This window comes from Lissotriton helveticus, chromosome 2_1 (assembly GCF_964261635.1).
Source record: "Lissotriton helveticus chromosome 2_1, aLisHel1.1, whole genome shotgun sequence".
In the NCBI taxonomy this organism is placed as follows: Eukaryota; Metazoa; Chordata; class Amphibia; order Caudata; family Salamandridae; genus Lissotriton; species Lissotriton helveticus.
In genome coordinates, this window is record NC_136059.1 from 1,034,173,745 (window position 1) to 1,034,197,016 (window position 23,272).

At 44.1% G+C, this 23,272-nt stretch overlaps 1 protein-coding gene across 1 annotated transcript in view; it reads left to right on the top strand.

Moving 5' to 3' along the window:
- Positions 1 to 23,272, top strand: part of FRMD3 (FERM domain containing 3) — a 669,011-nt gene that overhangs the window by 299,298 nt on the left and 346,441 nt on the right. The window contains exon 2 of the mRNA XM_078675836.1: positions 1,250 to 1,354. Within this exon, the coding sequence (XP_078531962.1) occupies positions 1,250 to 1,354 (105 nt within the window). The remainder of the gene's footprint in view (positions 1 to 1,249; positions 1,355 to 23,272) is intronic.

Below are 23,272 nucleotides of genomic sequence, written 5' to 3' on the forward strand. Positions count from 1 at the left end.
CGCACACTCCATGTTTCCCTAAAGCTCTATGATTGTCCTAAGGCTGCTCACCCACACTACCACAAATAGAGCACTTTGGGTTTGCATTGAGCCCTGTACACTTCTGGGGGCATTTCTGGACTCTGTGTACAGTATAACTACCTAGTGGTATACCATATACAGAGCCAGCTTCCTACATTGTAGTGTGTGTAACACAACTGGTGCTCATGTAAAGTGCTTTGATACCTTCTAGTCAAGTTCACGCTACATAACCCCCCCAAAAAAGCTCACAATTGCCTTCCATTACCCTGCTTACCCTTGCACTGAAATGCCACTTTCAAAATCTCCCAGTCTCCCTATTCTGATCCGTTTGTTGTGTTCTCCTTATTTGATTCTATCCGCTGTCAACTCATCCCCTTTTCTTCTCTCTAGAGTTTTGATGAAATCTAAAGTGGTTGAAAGGAGACACAGTAGCACCAAATCTAAATAAATACGTTTCTCAATATTCGATGACTTATGTGGTTAAAGGTATGAATACGAAAAATACTTAAATACTTAAATACACAGCTGACACAACGAAGAAGCTTTGAAAAAGCCAATAGGTCTGTCCATGGGAAAATTCGTTTTTTTATTCCAATAAGCATTACAAATGTAAAAGTAATAAAAAAAAGTAAAAATGCATAATGGTAGGGTTTGTATGCTTGTAACCAAAAATAAGTAAAACATAATGTGAAAGGAAAGTGGAAATGAACGCATGGTTTGGCTCACAAGACCAGGCATTAAGTGGCCCAGTTTTTAGGCAGATGTACTTGTGTACAAGTAAAACACATAACTATGGGTTAGTCGGATTACTCCACACTCTAGGAACTCAAACTTGTGCTGGAATTAGGGGTGGAAGTACAGGCTGGAATCGGTGATCTCTCTCTCAATAAGGGTCATTCTCAGATTGTTTAGCATGGTGTCTTGAAACACTGAACTGCACACAGTCTTAAGATACCAGTTTCATTCAAGAGTCAGCAAGAAATGTAACTTAGAGTATCTGCACTGTTTTCTAACCCCATGCTGCCACTGTGTCATTTTCCTTTCAGTAAACAGCGCTTTAAGCTTTCTTTTGTAAAGAAATGTTTCTTTGTGCCCAAGACATTCCAGAAAAGACAGAGAGCTTTTTTTAAATAAATGATGTACTGAAGTGTGTAACTTTGATCTGAATGAAATCTGTCAGGAGTGAGTCAACTTCCCCAAGCTAATTGTCAACGTGATTTCTTTTCAGAGGGAAACCAAGGGGCAGTTTCTCCTGGACCACATCTGTAACCATTACAGCTTGCTGGAGAAGGACTATTTTGGTATTCGATATGTGGACCCAGAGAAGCAGAGGGTAAGTATCTGATATCTAATCAATTCTCTTAAGTAACATTATATTGTTCTGGCTTACATAATAGATGGACAAACAGCGAGGTGAGCTATTTGTCCTCCAAATGAACTAGTGAAAATGTCTTTACTGTCTTGCAAAAGATACCATGTAATTTAGTCCCATGTCATCTATAACAGGACGTGTCGTGTCATCAGCCAATGTTCAAACTGATACATTTCTTGCCCTCAAAAGCAATGTCATGGAGGGAGATGTTTCTACTGGGATAGTCGTTTATAGTCCTTTTCTGTCCCAGGCAGAATGTAGTGGTATGATGTCTAGGCACCATTTTGCACACAGTGATGTGATCCTGTCACAAAGTGTTGGTACCCAATCCGTATAGGAGGAGGCACATTTTATGTCCCATTTGTAGGCTAGATTACCTGACACCCTCGTGATGCTGGGCAAGCCATTTAGCATGGATAGTCTCAAGGCTTGGAGTCCTTGGTTTCCCAAGGTAATTTGGAACACACTCTCAATTCACCCTGCAGACACTTTTTATTTTTTATTTAAGAAATGTATTAAGGGTAATCGGGCCCTAAAGAGCAGTGCGTCAATATAGTAAACAAAATGAAAAGTAAAAATACCTAGTAAAATAGGAAGGCACACAAATAATTACGTTTTATATTAAAAAATAACTTAGGGGCCCATTAGAATGTCGGGCGGATTGCCCCCGCCAGGCTGGCTGTAGCCACCGCCAGCCTGGCGGGGGCAATCCGCCCGACATCCTTACTAGTTCCCCCCCCCCCGCCATATTAGTATGGCGGGGGGACCTCGGCGGACGGAAAGACCGTCTGCCACTTTTTTGCCCCGGTCGCCTTGCGGCCGTGGCGGAAATGAAATAATATGGTGGCGGTGTCTATCAGACACCGCCAGCCATATTAGCATGGGCATTTTACAATGCCGAAAGGCATGTGGTCTTCACTCTGGGGGCCCCCTGCGGGCCCCCAGAGTGAAGGAGGGGTGGGGGCTGCACACGGGGGGTACCTGTGGTACCCCCCTCACATTTGCATAAACAAAGCGGCAGGCACCGCGCGGTGCCTGCCGCTTTGTATATGCAAATGCTGAAATGCATTTCTAGCATTGTGGCGGGCGGTGCTGAGAGCACCGCCCGCCACAATGCTACAAATGCAGGATGTGCCCGCCACTGTGGGGGGGCGGTCCCAATCCCGGCTAGGATGACGGGCGGACAAAGTCTGCCCGACATCCTAATGGACCCAGTAGAGTACAGGGAGAGACTCCCCAGGATATGACACAAAATTTAAAATATTATACCAAAGTTGGACATTCAAGTCTAAACAGGCAGTGGCATAGCAAATAGGTCTCTCCTTTGGGATCTTTTAAGTGTTTTGCTAGAGCTATTGGCTTTGACAATGTGTTAAAGGTAAGTTTTAGAGCAGTGTAGCTGCTGTCTAGAATGCTCGAGGCAGTACAAAGGGCATGGTTTTTATGTGCCTGTGGCAGCATCAATTTGAATTTCAACAACAATGAGATCCTAATTCACTGGGGATACCGATTTAACAAAACTCAGCCCACCTCCCTGTTGATGGGCGGGGTAAGTGGAAGTCATAGTACAAAGGGGCTATTTTAAGTGAGGGTGTAATAAAATGCACAATACCATCATGGGGAAATCTGCGATCGTTGGATAGACTTAATACCGGTTTTAAGTAGAAAAATAAACAAACAAAAATTGGCAATGTTTCTACAAATTGAGGCGTGGGTCGGCATGTAATTGTGCCCTGAAGGAATCCGGGAGTATGCGATAAGGATAATAAACCTTTTATAACAAGCTTTGAAGTTCCTAGTATGTGTCCCTACCAGGGGGGGGGATGGCGGACACAGATATTTTAAGAGGGAAGCAAGGGTTTGTAATGACTAAAAAGAACAATGAAAAAACATTGTTCCAGACAAAGCGAAATTGAGTGAGCAAAATAAAAAAATTGTTAATAGTTGGCGAGAGTGAAAGGCTCCTGGCTGACAAAGCAAAGCTATGGCTAAAAATTAATACTGCTTTCGTTTGTGGAAGAATGCTGGGAAAGTAGCTGGGATACTGACAATCGTGCATGGCTTCCGCTACAGTACACGGCTGCCAGCTGCAGTGTTGCTGGGCTACTGCGAATTGCAGAAGATGACTGGGCTCGTGAAAGGATATTGTTAATCATTTTATTTATTTATTTTTATTTATAAAGTTTTATATAGCGCAAACAAGATTCTGAAGGATATCAGAGCACATTACAAAGGAGAGAAGGAAGGACATAAATCCAATATTGACAACAAGTAAGAATACACAACAGGAATAATCACATAAATCCCAGACAAATAATCACATAATTCCCAGACAAATGAATCAAGGAGAGTAGTACAATAAATGGGTGTGTAGCAGGTTATGAAAAGGGGTACACAATGCGGAAAAGAAGAGTATAGATCCAATATTGACATCAAGTAGGAATACACAACAGGAATACACACGTTTCCCAGACAAGTGAATCAAGGAGAGTAATACGATAAACAGGAATATTACGGGCTACGAAGGGGGACACACAATGCGGTAAAGAAAAGCAGCATCATATGAAGGTACAATGGTTGTAGGAATAATGATTTTGAGGAAGTGATCCTAGCCCAAGTTAAGGTAAAAATGTGTTTATTAGGAATCTTTTGGCTTCCATTTTAAAAGCAGTCGTTAAAGATATTCTGTGTATTTCCGGTGGAAGAGAGTTCCATATTCTTGGGGCAGCGCCGGAGAAGGCTCGGAGACCGGTTCTCTTTTGGCTAAGGATGGTTGGTTTCAGGAGGAGAGTGATATCGCTTCTTGAGGCTCTCCCACTGCAGGATAATTCAAGCTTTTGCGCGGTTTGAATCTGATGCACCACTCTCTAGATTTATATGCGACTACATCGGATACATAGAGGTGAGCCTATTGATTAATAATGGTACTTAGTAATACCTAGTGTTTCGTTTGCTTTTGGCTCCTGAGTATTATCATACAACTCTGAGTGGTATTATTATTTACTCTTTATTATAGTGTGTGGAGCACATGATAGGTGAAGCGCTAAAAGCTATCCTTGGAATACCTACCAGATGTGCCTTCTGTTTCACACTTTTTTCTACTTACCGTTTTATTCTTACTGGTTTCAGGAAACAGATAATGGGTTGTGTTTATACCCATAGGTTTTCTTTAGACTGTTGCCTTGAACGTGGACTCACTGGTCGGGATTAATGAAAATAAACTTTCAGGTTATTATGATTCCTTGAAGGATAAGGGTGTTACTCTTTTCTTTAATCAATCTTTGGTCATTGAACTGTGGCTTTCTTGGTACTTTTACTTCTCACTTAAATCAATGGTGTGACCCTGGTGTAGCTCTCCCTTTTTATCTTCACTGATATTTTCTCTTTTTCTCTTCTGGTGAAGGATACACCTAGGTTTTATCTATGGGTGTTGGCCTGTATACTTCTATTTTTACGCTTCTGATTATTCTAGTAATTGTGTTAAAAAAGTTTTGGGGTTTATAGCCCTGAAGAAGTCATTTGTGCGTAACTCCACATGATGAAACATGTGTTGGCTGTTGTTTGTTACATCATACTTCATCAAGCTGTGGATATACCATCAATAAAACTATCGAATTTTGGAACGACACTGCAAGAGTTAAATATAAATATTGGACTGTGAAATAATTATTAACATGTGCTCAGGGTGGACCCTTTTGTATTTGTTATACCCCTTCAATGTGGGGCATTATGAGTTTAAATTGGTAACTAACCTCTCTCCCTTTTAGAGCACCATCATTGAATGTCTGTTTGTTATAAAAAAAAAAGCCTGATACGTCTGTAGAGCATCAGTTCTCCCCCACTAGTTACCAAGTAGTTTGTAGCTAAAAGTAATTTTAATGTGGGTAAAGGTATATATTTTCAAGAGACGAGTATTAACGGCATCCAAGCACTTCAGTAAATAAGTTATTTGCTTTTCTGGCTAGGTGATATAGATGGGTAAAAAACACTACCAGCATGCAAAAACAACAAAACGTCCACCAACAACAGCCACTGTGGAGGGAGGATCCTCTGTGAGGCAGAGGGGACACGCAGCCCTGGTTTGCCAGTGCCTCTTCATGTAAGCCAGGCAGTGCTACTGCAACAGTTAGAAGGCTGTAAAATAGCAGTGCCAGTGTGAGCGGGGCTGAGAAAGGCAGTGGCGTAAGCCAGAGCCAGTCACTGAACGCAACAGACCACTGTGAACAATTTCCATTTGGGTGCCTTCTCCCCGACTGGCCGCGCTCTCACATGGAGGACCTTTAAAGCCATTAGCAAAACACAGACATGTGTACACTAATCAATGTGCGCCTGTCCCCACTGATATTTGCATGCAATTCGAAAATCACATGACCAGTTTCATCATTTGTTTTGTGGGGATTTTCTTCATTAATTATGCAGGCAATATTTTTAGGTGGCAGAGCTATAAACGGCCCCAGCAGCTGGCCGGAGCTGGCCTTTGTGCCACTGTGAACAAACCCTGTCACAGGCGATGGAACAGAACAATGACACTGCAAATAACAAGTTGCGAGGGGTAGAAGGTGTTGTTGAGGAAGGCACAGGGAGATTAGGAGAACTGGGTCTGGAAGCAGTTCTGTGCACCCGTGAGTGGCTAGGAGAGGGTGGAACGAAAAAGTAGTAAACTGAAACAAAACATATGGCCACTAGTGAAAGGATCCATGTAGCAGGGGCAGTGTCCAGGGCGGTAACAAAACATCCACAAACTGGGACAAATGTACTCTATTCACCAACGAAAGCAATGGGATTTGTAAAGGTAGGCCAAGAAACCAGTAAAAAAGTGGTGGGCCTGTTCAAAGGCCACAGAGGGGTTAAATGAAGGAGAATTATGCAGACATTGCAGAGCATAAGAACAGTTTTGCAACAGAATGTGTGAATATTTAAATGTAAGCTGCCTAACTTTGGCTTCCCTTTGGCTTTGGATTGTCAGAGATTTTACATTGAAAATGATCTGGTTGTTAAAGAATAATTAGTATAAGTTAAACAAAGCAGAGATGATACTACCAAATTAGTGAGAACCAGAGATCAAAAAGGCCTCAGTGTGAAGAAAAGATGTATAAGAACCAAATCTAGCAGATGAAACACAGCAAGAATGGCATTTTTGGGAGCATGGCTTGGCACACAAAGATGGCAGATGAGGACTTTGGTGTTTACCACATGTAAACAAACAACATAGGCCTGAAATACATGCGTCACATGCACTTTATTCACCTCATCCATCCAACAGTCCAGCAGGTCAACTGACCACGCTAGAATGTTCACAATGTACTTCAACCTCTTGTAGAACCCTTACATACAAAGGTACCTTGATAGAACCCACCTATGTCATTCCACACTTCCCCCTTTAATAAACAACATATAAAATGTATCACATAACCACATTGTCCTAAAAACAACCTTGTCATAGAAACCTATTTAAGCTTGAGATAAACCATAACATACATAAGTATCATTTTATTCAGAAATAATTTACATCAGTAATTCCCCTTCATACTTTAAACTAATCATCTAATAACTGTACATTTAATGTTAAGTAAGAACATAGTACCACAATCAAATACTGCAAATATAATCCTTCATGTACAGTGCCATTTTACATGCGTTCACACATCTTTATCTAATGAGACCCGGATGTGACTCTCTATGACTTCCTAAACCATTCTGTTCGGAGAACTGATTGCGATCATGACTGTGTAGATCTTGGGCAAAGTCAGACCAAAGTTTGATTACCACCACGGAATCTTATTCCAAATTCTTCCATCCTTCATCTTTATAGTATTTTAAAATAATTTCACCTCTTTTCTCTCCTCATTGTATTTAGATCATGGTTGGCACCCCACAGGTGCCCTTATCTTAACAACATAACCCAAAACGACTTGGTTGCCTGCAACATATTTTCATTTATCAAATTTCACTTTTTCCTTAAAGAAATTGTCAAAGGTGTTCATACAGAACATGGTGAGATGTGATCATGATTCAAACTTCATCTCTATATCAACTCCCGCAATGTTCACTTTATGTGATGGATGTTGAGTCTTAGCATCAGCCACCTGAAGAACAATCTCCTATACCTCGTGATGATCATCTTTCTTTATCTTACTTCTGCAGCGCTTGGAGAAATGACCTTTCTTTCCACACATATTACTAATAACATGCATAGCTGGACAGAAAGTTGCATTTGCTTTGTGACGTGTCCACACTGAAAAAATGCTTTCACACTTCTTTATCTAATGAGACCCGGATGTGACTTTCTATGACTTCCTAAACAATTCTGTTCTGAGTACTGATTGCGATCATGACTGTGTAGATCTTGGGCAGAGTCAGACCAAAGTTTGATTACCACCACGGAATCTTATTCCAAATTCTTCCATCCTTCATCTTTAAAGTATTTTAAAATAAATTCACCTCTTTTCTCTCCTCATTGTATTTAGATAATGGTTGGCACCCCACAGGTGCCCTTATCTTTACAACATAACCCAAAACGACTTGGTTGCCTGCAACATATTTTCATTTATCAAATTTCACTTTTTCCTTAAAGAAATTGTCAAAGGTGTTCATACAGAACATGGTGAGATGTGATCATGATTCAAACTTCATCTCTATATCAACTGCCGCAATGTTCACTTTATGTGATGGATGTTGAGTCTTAGCATCAGCCACCTGAAGTACAATCCCCTATACCTTGTGATGATCATCTTTCTTTATCTTACTTCTGCAGCACTTGGAGAAATGACCTTTCTTTCCACACATATTACTAATAACATGCATAGCTGGACAGAAAGTTGCATTTGCTTTGTGACGTGTCCACACTGAAAAAATGTGCCCTGAAATTCTTGTGCATATTTGCCCTCTCAGACATTTGTAAATGTATTAGTCTCTAAAACAGTTGAAATCTTGCTTTTGACCTGCCACACTATTTCATCTACATTCACATTTCTTTCCTTCATCTTATTCTTGCCATTGCTTACTTCATCTACACGCTTGACCATATGCTCCACCCGTTTAGCAATCGTAATTATCTCTTACAAAGGTGGTTCATCCTTCATCCACAATTCTTCTCTTATCTTGTCATGTGCACATTTCAATTCAAATTGATCCCTTACTCTTTCCTCCGTTGCCCCTCCAAATTTACAGCTAGCCACTATTTTCTTGAGGATAGTTACAAAATGACCCATCTTTTGCTTGCTCTCTTAACCCAAAATAATACCTCTTTGTGATGGTGCTAACTTGTGGTAGATACTTATGATCTTGTTGCAGTATACACATTCCATATTCATTTTGCGACCTCTGACCCACAGCACTTAACTCAGGTACATATTCTAGTACCTCTTGCCCCTCATCACCTAGACAGTGGAGTAAAAAAGATTCTTTGTGTTCTTCTCTTAAATATGTGCTGTGTACCCTTGCGTAATTCACAAAAATCATCTTCTAGTTTTGCCATTTAACTCTCAGTTCTCCAGGACTACTTAAGAAGAACAGAGGTGGCGTAACATCTGCATCTCAATTTACTATTAATCTAGGTTAATTTCCCACCAATATGTTATTGTCTAGAAACAGTATTAATAATTGCAGACAACTCCCAATTTTATCCTTAAATGTGTTAATTGCAGTTATGTCTAGTGTTCTCCCACAAAGAACTGCTACACAAAGCAATACTAGCTGCAGAACGCACTAATTATGTCATACAGACTTGACCTAAAGATTTGCTAATCACCGTCCGTCACCAGTACTTAGTCCAAAATAAGTAACAGTCATACAGTCTGGAAATGATCACAATCTGTCAAGGCAACAGTTTGTATGATGTGCTAATTATCACCTGTAAATATAAATACGCAACCCACAGAAGGTAGCGTCACCGAGATAGGTCTGAAATCATTGATTGTGAATAAAAAGCCCCCCAAACACTTAAGATGGCTGATGTGTTTCATCACGCATTCCATCAGGTTGATTTCTTAAGGCGATTGGGCTTGTAGCCGATGTTCCTCCCGCAACCAAACAGGCTGTTTTGGTGGGAGATAGAGCTTGTTTTCCAGGACACACTCCTCTTTTAATGGTCAATGGAGCTTTCAGCCACGTAACGGCCAATCTGAAATGCAGTTGCATTTCAGCAGGTGCTGGACTTCACACACCAGGTGCCGGACTTTTCACATCCTTGAAAACTCTCCAGCCAGTCTTTTCTGCCTCTCAGCCGAGCAGTAGCACACAGCGGTGTCTTCTTGCAACCTCTTCTGATCTCACCTCCTTATCAAAATTATGCGGTCAGTGCAGCTTCCACTGGGTAGTTTTCTCCAGGGTCCAGATGTTGAGTTGAATCCAAGGGCTTGATCCCGTACTTGTCGCCAAATTATTTGGTGTTTACCACATGTAAAAAACAATGTAGACCCAAAATACATGCTTCAAGTGGAATTTATTTCACCTCATTCATGCAACAGTCCAGCAGGTCAACTGACCACGCTAGAATGCTCACAGTGTACTTTAACCCCTGGTGGAACCCAATTATGTCGTCCCACACAGACTAGCTGAGTGCTGCAGAGCGCCCAACATCTGCAATAATCCTAGCCCACCTGATGACATTTGTAGACTGATTGATGCTACCCTGGATGCCTAGAGTGTGCCCTGTGGCCCGGAGCATGGAGTCCTGCCACCTGCAGACCGTGCTTGGACAGCCCCTGTGACCCACAACTGAGGTTGGGCCTGGTGGCCTGTGGCGGGTGCAGGAAAGTGCTGCACCCAGGCCCACTGGACTGTGAGCTGAGGAGGTGCGCAATGGATGGCTGCTGGCTCCGATATTAACGCTGGCTGATGGGATTGAAAAAGTGTGGGTGTGCCCTCTATCAGCGACATGTGATGAGGCCCCTTTTCCCCGCTCTACTACTGTCATATAATGCAGTGAAGAGTGCTCTGGCTGTGCCCAATGATCTGCTTCCTGGGAGGACATTCAGTCAGTGCCGGCCAGCCCTGACATCCGACCCGGTACATGGGATCGATGAGGCACAGCCTGCTGTGTGAGCTTTGATGAGTGTGGGCCTATGAAGCTGCCGTCTTTGCTGGTGATGCACACCAGAGCTGTGGCCAGTGGTGTGGCTTGAGGTGGGATCTCCTTTCACTTCCTTCAGTCAGCCATATCAACATTTCTTTGGGATGGAAAGCAACCTAGAGTTGCTTTTTGAAACTGTGTACTGCCCCCCATATAAAGGAGGACGTGGATTAGCAGTTAATAAACTTTATCATTGGGCTTGCCAACTCATACAGATTAATGATTGGTTATTTGCTGATCATACCTACCTGACTATCTGCTCTGAACTGGAATGCATAATATGCATTGTAAACTTAATTTGGTACGCAACCCGACAATATGCTAGAATTGTCCCTCGGCTATTAGAACAGCGTTTTAATATTGGTGTTCTGCTCTCAAGTTGATTGTGTGGGAGGGAGTCCTGACAGCCAAAGCCCCATGCCATTTTGTCATGGCACCTGGCATAAACACACTGTCAATTTGTCAGGATTATGTCCAAGAGATCTCACACCGATTTTAAAGCTCAAGGATGTCTGGACCGTGGATCACAGCCTTTCATTTGCCTCCTTAAGTGACACCTATAATCTTCATAAGACCCAATTTTACTGTTAACTAGATCTACCTCGCGGCCTGGAGGCGCATGCGCCCAATCTTAAGGCTTTATCTGAGTGTAGCCCATTGAATCCCAGGGTCATGATTGCACAACGTGACAGCAAGGGTATCTCGACTATCTACGCTACATTGGTCAACAACACCCCAGCTCCCCTTTCTCAATTCAGAAACAGATGGACGCAGGAATCCAGCCCCTGGATGATGCTGATTGTGCCAAGGCAAAGATGGCCTTCGGAATCCAGCATTGTTCAAACATCTGAGCTTTATACAATTTAAGCATTTTCACCAGATGTATTACAGAATGAAACCGGGATTTGACCCTAACTGTTTACAATGTAAAGGGTCCTTAGGCACCTTCTACCAGATGATATGGACCTGCCCAGTCATACAACCTTACTGGGCCTGGGTGCATGATATTCTGATCCAGATTGTAAATATGCCTGTTGCACCTGATCCTAAGATGGCTCTCCTGTGTCTCATGGATGAGAAGGGTGGAAGTCATGTCGCAAGATTATTTGTTGCGCTGTGTTTACTGAGAGCCAAGTGGGACATTGTACTCCATTGGCAATTGACACGGCCCCCACCATCAAAGAATAAACTGACAATATAGACTATTACTCACAGGCTGAAGAGCATGTATAGAACTCAAAGCGTTGTCCCCAGAAACTCCATAAGACTTAGGACTAATAGTGGGACTTTCAACATTGATGGACCATTAACTGCACTTATTTATTGTAATTGTGAGGTTTTAAACTTATTTCTGATTTGATTTGGTAATTACTGTATGTTGTCTGGAACTGAAAATGAGTAAACACTTTTTTTTTAAAAAAAAAGCCGGGAAAGAAGAATGGCATTCTCACCATCCAGCCGAGAATGATGTAATCCTTCACTTCTAAGCAAAGCGGGGGGGGGGGGGGCAGTAGACATAGCAGTGCCACGACTGACCACACCTGAAACTGATGCAATCTGCTAGTTCTAGCTAAACACTTTGATCACGCTCATCATCTGATTGATACTTGACACAAACTCGCCCTTCCTCATTTAGTGAAGCCCATTTCACACTTTGGAAAATGATCTCTCTATGAGTCCCACAGTTAAACCAATGTTATTTTTCTTTTTCATATTCTTAGTCCCAAATCCGACTTAAGTTTAGTAGCAAGTTGCACTGGTATAGCATGTTTAGTAGTAGTCTATCAAGACAGATCCTGAATATATTACAAAACAGTCAGGATGCACTAACTACCTATGGTGGCAACAGACTCCTTCTATTTTGTGTACTTCCCTACCAAGCAACAACCAGTGAGGAACCAATTTGATGACATTCTAGAAGAAATGTATGTTTTATAAATAGCTTGATCACTGTTAAATCCTATCTCATGAAATCCTGATCTGAGATGATTTGCAGGGGAGTAGCTTCAGGTCGAGAATTGTGGGGTGTTACACCTCCCTTATACATATATTTTCAGATAAATAGTTGGGTACAGGTGCTTTCAGTCGGGTTTGAGGAGGTGTCTGAAAAAATTGTTTTTTCCTTGATTTTTGATTTAATTGGTTTATTTGACTCACAGAATAATGTTTATCGATATTACAAATAAATCAATTTGGTCTCTGCCCTGACTAAAAATGTATTGAGTTTTCAACAAAATTGATGGAAGAACAGTAATTAATAAATGCAAGGTCCAAGAGAATTGATTCAATTGTCCTGTTTTCTAAAAGTATTTTAAATTTTAAATAGACCGCTAGAACATTCTGTTGATGAATATACAGAGGGGCCTATTCTAGCTGGTAATAAGGACCCAATCCTTCCAAATACATGATTATTATATCTTATGGCACTTGTAATAAGGCAGACAAGAGTAGTCTGGAACGACACTGCTTAAATGTTTTTCCTTTTCATTGCCAGCTTCTCCATCTACTCTCAACCACCGCACAACCTTTTTAGGTTTCGCCTCGCCGAAAGGCTGCGCAGCAGACTTTCTGCGCAAGGCAAAAGCTTATGTCTAGAGATGTGTACTCATGTCCCGCCCCTCTGTTCCATTGGCTAGCTCCATAAATGGAGGCTAGCCATTGGAACAGAGATCTGTCCGTCAATTGCGGAGCAGATTCGGGGGCGTTCCGGCCATTTTTACTCATCCTGCCCCTTTGACAACGTCATGCGGCCGTGGGCGGGGTTTATTTTTTTTGTCGTCCATGTTTGTTTTGGCCATTCCGCGGCCGACCGCCGCCGGAGGAAGTCCAGGTCCAGGTGAGTGCTGGCCGTTCCCGCCGCCCCCCCCTCCCGCTGTCCGTGCTTTTCCCGCCCCCCCTCCTGCTGTCCGTGTGCCGTCCCCCCTCCCGCTGTCCGTGTGCCGCCCCCCTCCCGCTGTCCGTGTCCGTCTCCGACTCTGCCAACCAACATCCCCGCCCCCAATACTACTTCAGAAATAATAATAACACTGTAGACGAATTATGTTAGAGCAAATAGAACCAAATCGTATCACTCCGTTCGCCTATAGGGAGCGCCTTGAAGCCCCCGACAAGATTAGCTAGGCGGCCATTTGACACGCTCCAATGGCGCCTGTTGCTGCTCTGTGGGCGTCTAAAGAGGTGGCATGTTTCTGTCTCGTTTGAGGCTTTCAGAACATGTGGATTAGAGGTGGGCGAGCCGAGCCAACACATTACCCGTGGGAGCCGAGCCAAGGGTCCGCCTGGCCTGGCTCTGAGAGCTCGCGCTGGCTCGCAAATCATGCAGCAACATCTTCTAGAAATATGTAACGTTTCTGCAAACTCAAAACAAGTGTTCTGCTTTAACACGCGTGTATCATCACAGCATATCGAATTATTATCAGAAGTGATAGTTTTAAACATGAAATTGGAAATATTCCTGCTCCGCAGCTCTGATGACAATGACATTGGTGAATTAAGAGGCAAGTCGGTTGTCATCACAAGCTGTACGAAAGTATGCCAGATTTATTAAATAGTTAAATATGTTGATTACCACATTATTTAATTTCTCACCCAGTTTGGTCTGCTAGATGGTTACAGGCATGGAGGAGTGGCACATGGCTATACAGAGTAGTGAGAAACCCACAACAAAAATGTGGCCGGGAGCATGCGTACATTGACCCCGTGTCACTCCATGGCACGTTCTGCAGCAATGGACATACCAGGGACATGAGTATTGTGTTTTTTTTTACTGTAATTGACGTGCTCCATGAAGAGAACTGTTTTCTTTGAAAGTTTTGCGTAATTTTGTCAGTGATATGGTCTCTAGGAACGGCTTGTTCTTGTGGCACTGCGCCTACATTAGTCATCTACGGGACATTCATAGTCCTGTTCCCCCCCCCCTCTAAATTTTGGTTGAACACCACCAATTTGGCTTTTGGGCTATAACATTACTTCCATGGCGGTGATTCTGGGTTGTGACTGAGCAAGTCTTGGATGGTGCTCGTGGCTCAAGCCCGGATTTCTTAGTTTATGGGCATGGTAGGCAGTGATTATTGTGGTTCTTTAACTGTTATGTGGCGTCATCTCTTTGCGAGGCACTGATTAAGGGGTAATTTTGTTAGAAATGTAGACTTACTTGGTGTGTATTGCTTGCTGTTTGTAGCAGTTCATCTTTATTTTCTCATGTGGTTGTTGACACGAGGGAAGTTAAGACAATGACCATGTTTGGTCCACTGGTTACTGTTGTGACCAGGGCTTTAGTTTTTTTGGCACTGCTAGTAGGGGAACATGAGGTTATGGTTCTGGGTTAAGGTTTGGAAGCTGTTCATTGGATGGAGTGGTAAATGGACAGTAGATAGTATGGACAGACTAGCAGCTCTTGGACTCTATGCCACAGTTCAATGAGCAAGTCATCCGAGCTCACAGAAACTTTGTAACTGAAGAGCCAGCTGATATTTGGATAATTACTTTTACATATATATATATGGCTCTGGGTGTGTGTGTGTGGGGGGGGCTCTGGGTGTGTGTGTGTGTGTGGGGCTCTGGGTGTGTGTGTGTGGGGGGGACTCTGGGTGTGTGTGTGTGTGGGGGGGCTCTGGGTGTGTGTGTGGTAGTAATTGCTGTCTGCTGAGCTCGTCCGTAGGGTTCAATAGGTCTCACATTTGCGAGAGATTAAGCTAATGGCAATGTAAATGACAATGCCATTTATTTATCTGTTTTCAAAACCAACACATAAATACAAATTTTGTCATTTACAATGCCAATAGCTCTAACTTTTCCAAAGGCGAAACCATTGCATTGTAAATTCTTGTTTATCTTATTTCCGTTTGTTTTTGTTTTCATAATTGGGGAAAAACGCTTATGACAGTCAGTGGAGACAACAACGAGCCAGCAATAGCAGTGTTACAGTTGTTGTCGATCAAACATATACATTATGGGAGAGTAGTGGTGAAGCAATGTTGACAGAGCCCGAATGCAACCCAGCAAACTGTGGTCAATCACACACACACAACACACGCACACACACACACACACGCGCAGGCACAAACAGATATTTCAGTTGCAATCTCGTAGGACTCCGCAAAGCCTTTCCTATAATCCACACATAGGTCATTTGAATTGCTAATAGTCAGGAAAATCTCTCTGGAGACTTTGGTGTTTGCTGCATCGATATGGTCTGTTTTCCACTATATGTAAATTCTACTTTCTTTCACGTTCATTTCACTTGAGCTTGAGCTTCTTGAATATTAATAGATTTGCAGCATTTTGCCAAAAGCCACAAAACTTCCAATTAGCACAGAGAGACACAAACATGTTTCAAGATGGAAATGCCATTTTTGATCGTTCTTCGTTAAAATGAAGGCGACGTTTCCATATAAAATGAAATTTTATTTTCTAGGTTGAAATTACTCAATTAAGTTTTGTTCCTAATTCATTAAAAAAGGTGATGGCCTGCATAATTTTAAAATTCATTGTTTTTTTTTTTTTTTTTAAACCTTTATTGTACAGAGAAGGCTCACAAATACGGGCCTACAACCCAGCGGGCCGGCCACCACAAATAAGGAACATAGTCAACAATACAGAAACGCATACAGAATATCACAACAAATCATACAGGAAATAAGGGCTAAAAGCCATATAGCAACCAGCAGGGACAGGATACGAGAAGGTTGATTTTCTAATATAGAAACGGGTACGACAGGATAATAACAGGTAGGAAGTCTCGGAGGGCCGTGGTGGGCCGCGAACAGCCGCGGTAGAAGATACAGGATAACTCAATAATGACAAACACCTATCGGTAAAGGCAGAATATGAGTCGCACCAGAAAAACAGTGGCAACCGCCGTTCAACGCCCACCCACCACAATAAGAACGTATCATATCAAACAGAGTCGAAAAAAGCTTATCAAATAAAGCCCTCCGTCACACAACCCAGGGAATAAGGAAAAAACCCCCCCACGAGAGGGGGGAGGAAGGGAGGAAAAAGAGGGAGAAGGGGACAAAAGGCGAAAGGAAGAACGCCACCTCAAGCACGCGCCCCATGGCAAACGAGGCCGGAAACCACAAATTGGTATACAGAACCGGTAATAACCAGAGCAAAATTAAATAGTGAGCCAAAGTCACAGTAAGACCAAACGGCCAGCGCATCAATAATAACCCACCCAGGGGGACACATGCTGAGACCGCGTCCCGAAAAAGAGGACACACAAGAGCCATAGAACCAAAAAAGTAAGAAAAATGAGGGGAGAAAAAACCCCCAAAGAAATGACAGACCCCCCCCCACCCCGCAAGCCCACCCTGCACCCCTGCAGAAGGCTATGGCCCACCCCCCAGCAGCGTGCTTGTCGCCCTAATCAGAACCCGAAATATAGAAGAGATAAAGCAAGATAGAACCATAAAGACAAAAAAGGGGGGGAAAAGAAGGAATAAGGGAGGAAAGAACACGGGAGAGGGCCATAAAACAGAATCATAGGCTCCCACCCTCCCGTCCGAAACATCAGTGTCCACGGGAAGACAAAGAATCTAAGGATACAGACCAGGAATACGACAAAAATCCGACATGGTCATACCGTACTAACCGATCATCCAACCATTACAAGACAACAGTCCACAAAGGCAAGATCGTCTCATCCCTGTCCTTTTCTTTCCAAATCTGTAGCAGTCCGCCTCACGAAGAACCAGACCACAAGGAACAGGAGGCAGAGAACAGGGAGGTCAAACTTCAATCCGCATAAGATGTTTCGTGCACAACTCGAATGATCCGGAGCAGTCAGAAACCATTGTACACAATGCAGGCACAGTTCCGAAGATGATCTGAGGAAAGCCGACCCAGCGGAGTCAGCACAGGATCTACGATCGGCCATTCGAGGAGATGAAGAACAGGAAGAACCACCAAGACCGGCCCGGACAGGACCCGGCCCACCGACCCACAGCACAGGAGAGGACACATCACGATGGAGGGCAGCGGAACTCCGCAGATCCGCAGAAACGGCAGACACCGGGTCCATAATTTCCAGGATAGAACCAGCCGCACCCAGCAGCGACGTAGCCGCACACACCAGGGGGGGCTCAAACGGCCCAGCGAAACGAGCCTCCTCCAGGTTAACAGCGGGTGCGGCCACAGGAGTACCCCAGGAGCGCAGGGCGGCGAGGATGTCCGCAAGTGTAGGAACACCTTTACAGTATCCGGTTTCTGTGCCACATCGTGGACCACCGCCGCCCATCTCGGCCCGGCTGGGATATACAGGGTCGGCCGCCATCTTGGAAGCCCGGCGGGGTCGCAGCGATCCCCGACCCCCGACCGGGCCGCAGCAAGGCAAACGGAATTCAGTCAACCACCAGCAGAGGCACGTCCAGAGCAGGAAGGGGGGCCACCAGAAGAAGGAGGATCGCCGGCCCCCCAATGCCACCGGCCCCGTTCTCCGAGTCCGGGCGGAGGCACTCAAAATGGCCGGACCGGAGAACAAAGGGGGGGACAAGCCACATTTACGGTCAGTACCGTCAACAGAAGGCAGCGCCTCCACCCCAGGCCGCGGGACCGCCTGATCAGACCAGAAAGCCGCGACCGGCCTCTCTGCACAACCGCCTCGTCGGCCGAGCCCACTGCGCCATCAAGGGCCGGCCACAGCGTAGCGCCCCGTCCGGGCGCCGCCAAGGAGACTCAGGCCAGTCCGCTCCGGAGGTCCCGAAGCGAGCGAAGGCACAGTTCCGGAACCACGGCACCCAGAGGCAACCGGAACAGACGGTAAGTGACTATAAATCGCCGTAGATCCACAGCGTAGCAGAAATTGTCTTCCCGGGGCAGGATAAAGGCAGGATTTATGTTTCGAACAGGAAAGTTGACGGAGCCGAGCTAAAGCGCGGCCATCTCGGACGCGAGCTTGGCTCCTCCCCCCTTAAAATTCATTGTTGATTTAAAAACGATGTCTCTGTGTTAAATGCAAAATGGAACTTTTAACTTGTTTACTCATTTTTAAAAAAAACTCACTCAATTAATTTGCACGCATTGTAAAATCGCCACACTTGCTGCTTTTGTGCGATCTGTACCACCTTCCTTACCCTGATTACAAGGGGGAGGGAATACTCACAGTAGGCCTAGAAGCCTGTGCTCGTCTTTACTCCTGCCCGCCCCGGTCCGACGCGGTAACCATTACCGTTGCGCGGAGGTCGGGTCAGGGAGAGCCAGTCACTTCCTGCGGGGGCACCTCCCGAGCGGTTAGCGCTCTAGTGGATGCTTCTTGAGGGCCTATTTAGCCATCGCCCCCTATAAGCGCGCAGCGATCACGCGCAGCGTCGCCGAAGACCAGCCAAAGAGCTGCCCGTCTGCGCCCGTCCGCGACAGTACGAGGCATAGGGCTATGGGCCCAACCACTATGGACCCTGACACCGCAGGCCCGAGATTCATTACATACCCCGCCAAAACTCTTCGTCTTCTTCAACCTATGGGAAACTGTGACATTCGATTACCCTGTAAACAGCTTGAGGGCTGTTTCTCGTGCCTACAATGTCGTTTTCAATCACATGCGGTAAGGAAGAGCACCAACGAGAATGTTTCTAAAGTAACACCTCCAGCGGTACCAAAATGCTTCCTTTTAAATGTACGGTCCCTCCCAAAACATCAACTGCAGATTTGGGATCTTATCTTCACTATGCAGCCTGATATATGTTTTTTTACCGAAACATGGATGAAACCACACACGGTAACAGCAATAACACTAGGGGTCCCATCAGGCTACAAGATCATACATTTTGACCGGCCGAATAAAATTGGTGGTGGATTAGCCATCATATTTAAAGACACATATAAGGTAGCAATTTTAGAACAAAGGTCTAGTCCTCAACTGGAAATTATGATCTTTAAGATCAATTTAGCAGGTAACATTTCCTGGAAAGACGCACTAGTGTACCGCCCACCAGGCCCCAATCCAGACTTTGCTCTATCCCTTCTGGAGCTACTAGCCCCACACATTAAAGCCAAGGAGGATTTTATCCTCCTTGGGGATTTCAATATACACATGGATAATCCTGCACATCCTGAAACAATCCTACTAACAGCAGACCTGTCTAACCTTGGGCTAAATGCAATAAATAGTGGTGCTACCCACACAGGTGATCATACCCTGGATTCTCTATTCACCAACTGTACTAAAATAAGATGTTTACCCGCCAAAGAAGTCCACTGGTCAGATCATTTTCTGATCGAGTTCCATTTGGCTGGACCGATTAAACAATTGCACAGAACACCGCCCCCGCCAATTCTGCGCCGCCAATGGCACAAAATATCAGTGGAAAAATTGCGGGAAAACTGGCAACAACCATCATTTACAGATGAAGATTCAGTAGACATTGCACTGGAAACATTTAATAATTCACTTAAGCTAGCCATCGACACCTTGGCTCCTTTAAAACTCCATAAGCAGTACTCTCCAACCAAACAAGAAAAATGGTACACTCTAGATCTTAGAATAGAAAAACTGAAATGTAGGCGGTTAGAAAAAGCATGGAGGAAATCTAAAAATGAAAAGGAAAGGAAAATCCTCCAAGAGGCCCAGTCAATCTATTATAAAAACATAAAGCAAGCGAGGAAAAACAATCTCTCCTTACAACTTGCAGAGGCAGGCAACTGTCCAAAGGAATTGTTCAAAATCTTACAGAGTTTTGTAAAACCCACAGCTAGTGAGAGCCCCGATGATGCTTCACAAACACTTTGTGATGAGATTTCTATGTTCTTTGAGGACAAAATTAATCTCATCTACAACAAAATTTTAGCCTCTAGGGGTGCAGGAACCACGACTTCCCTCCCCAATGACCCACCCACACAGAACAAAAACTCATTACTTACCTTCCCTCCAGTCAGTGATTTAGACCTGCCAACCCTCATCAACCACTTAAAAACCGGTTCTCCCAATGACTACCTCCCTGCAAAAATGGTCGCCCCTCTGATCACCCTCTTGGGACCCTCCATCCAGTCTGTAATGAACATCTCATTGACTGAAGGACAAGTCCCAAGGGAATGGAAGATTGCGGTGGTAAACCCAATAAGGAAAAAAGCGGCCTCCCCCTGGACAGATCTCTCTAACCTTCGGCCCATCTCCCTCCTACCATACATCGGTAAGATGACAGAGAAGCACGTGAACACCCACTTATCAAATCATATCGAGGCAGCGGAAGGCCTGGACCATTCACAATCTGGGTTCAGGCCTAATCACAGCACCAAATCAGCCCTCCTAGCAGTGACCAACAACATCAGGATGACACTGGATGGTGGGGGGTCTATGATTCTGGTGCTGTTGGATTTATCCGCTGCCTTCGATACGGTGTCTCACGAAGTGCTTCTCGGTCGTCTGAGGGATGTGGGACTGGGAGGTATAGCTCTGTCCTGGATGGAAAGTTTTCTCTCCTGCCGCTCTCAAGAAGTCAGATTGGGCTCCCATTAATCCATCTCTAGGGAGCTCACCAGGGGTGTGCCACAGGGCTCATGCCTAAGCCCCACAATATTTAATGTGTATGTGGCCCCCCTGGCTGACTTAGTGAGGTCCTTTGGGTTTACCCCGGTGTCTTACGCCGACGACACCCAACTTCTGTTCCCTTTTAAAACCTTTACACCTGCTCTACAAAAATCTTTTGCAGAAGGAATGAGGGCTGTGTCAAAGTGGATGGCTAAGAACTGCCTACAGTGCAATGTAGGCAAAACAGAAGTACTACTGTTTGGGGAAGCGGTCACACTATGGTCTGATGAGTGGTGGCCCCTAGAACTGGGACCTGTTCCCATCCCAAAACAGACCGTGAAAAACTTGGGAGTGCTATTCGACCAAGCCCTGACATTTAAAGACCATGTCAACCAAGTTGCCGGTACATGTTTTAGGGCCATTGGACTGTTGAGAAGGGTGTTTCCCTACCTACCTGACAACCATAGGAAGACCTTAGTCCAGGCATTAGTTATTAGTAGATTGGACTACTGCAATGGCCTTCTTTTATTAACCAATGAAGGCCAATTTAACAAACTGCAAGTAGTCCAAAACACGGCGGCGAGGCTAGTCCTAAACGCTCCATCCAGGACCCCCTCCCGACCTCTACTGACTAAACTCCACTGGCTGCCAGTGCGGCAACGCACTAAGTTTAACATTTTGTGCACTATCCACAAATGTCTGATAGGAAAGGGGCCCAAATATCTAACAAAGGCCTTCCAACCCTATGTCCCAGGTCGCTCCTTACGATCCAGCAACCTCCAACTGTTACAGGTTCCCAGAATTAAAAAATCTCGCCAAGGAGGCCGTGCTCTGGCATACACTGGACCTGCTCTCTGGAACTCTCTTCCACAAACACTAAAACTTATCACTAATCACCTATCCTTCCGAAAAACCCTCAAAACCCATCTTTTTACAAGTAGTTAAACATTCTTCATTCCCTCAGTTACTTTCTAACATGAACTGGGATAATCTATGTTCCTTCTGTTGGCAAAAGCGCGGAGATACCCCTTCAGGGGTCTATTCAGGCGCTATACAAGCATATAAAATAAATAAATAAATAAATAAATGGCAATCCGCAAGCCATTTTTTGTTCATAACACATTAAAAATGAATTTATATGGGTACTTTTATTGTGTAGATACTATCATAGGCACGGTTTGCTTCGTAGCTTTCTGACTGTTAGCCCTTGCGGATTTATTTGTCCTGCTTGATCAAGTTTTTCTCTTTTACCTCTTGCCTCTTCTCCTCTGTAAGTTTCCTTTGAAGTTTCAGAGTACCGTTCTATTTTTTTTTTTTTTTGCAGTTTGAAAGTACTTGGTATTGTCCTTTTAGTAATACATGTTTTCTTCTGTAATGCTTTTTATTCAGGAGTTGTACTTCAGAGCATTTTTTGGGTTTGGGTTGTGTATTTAAGTTGTAAAATAAATAAACATGGAGAGAGGGCAACCTGGTGGTGATGAGCACAAAAAGAGTTCTTGGTATACAGGCGATGCACCTGATGCCATATTCCTTGGTACTGAACCTACCCTTTGAATCCAGCTCATACAAGTTACCATACCTTTTGTGCCTATAGAGTGCATACCTTTCTAGTTATAATGCAGGCACTGTATACATTATAGTCCTTCTGGACCTGGATTGTTCTCATAAAGTCAGCCGGAACAACTTCTGTATATAAATTATTGACGTCATATGCAACCTGTACATCATTCCCTTTGTTTGTATCACAGTATCGTCTGATTGCATGCATTTTCTCTTAAATTAATAAAACAATTTGACTCAAAAAAAGAGGCTTTGACTTGACACAGCAGGTAGTGATACATTTAGGAAATGAATCCCGTAGAGAGTCACAAACATGAGAGCTGACCATGATGTGGAACACTGGAATAAATGCATGAACCATGTAAATGAGATGGGCCCCCATCTCTGACTGAAACTGAAAGTACAACACTTCAGCAGGACCTGGCGAAGATATTTCAGAGATTCTTTGTGAACAGGGAAAGCATTACCCACAGCCTGGCAAGCCAGACTTTCATAGATCATAGACCTTTGCAAGAAAACAGCGGTATAGTCATCCAATTAAAATCAGAGCTCTAAGTGGGATGAAAATCTGTGGGGGGGTCTCCGAAAGGGACGAGCCAAACCTGTTAAAGGGGCATGGCCAACACAATTTTGGGGTGTGGCCTAAATCATGAGAACTAGAAAAGTGTGCTTCAGCAATTTTCTCTGAGAAGGGTGGCAACCCTAACTGAAAGCTGCAGATCAACTACTTAAGTTTACTCAGCAAAAACGCATAATGCACACTTTTTATTTAACAACCTGA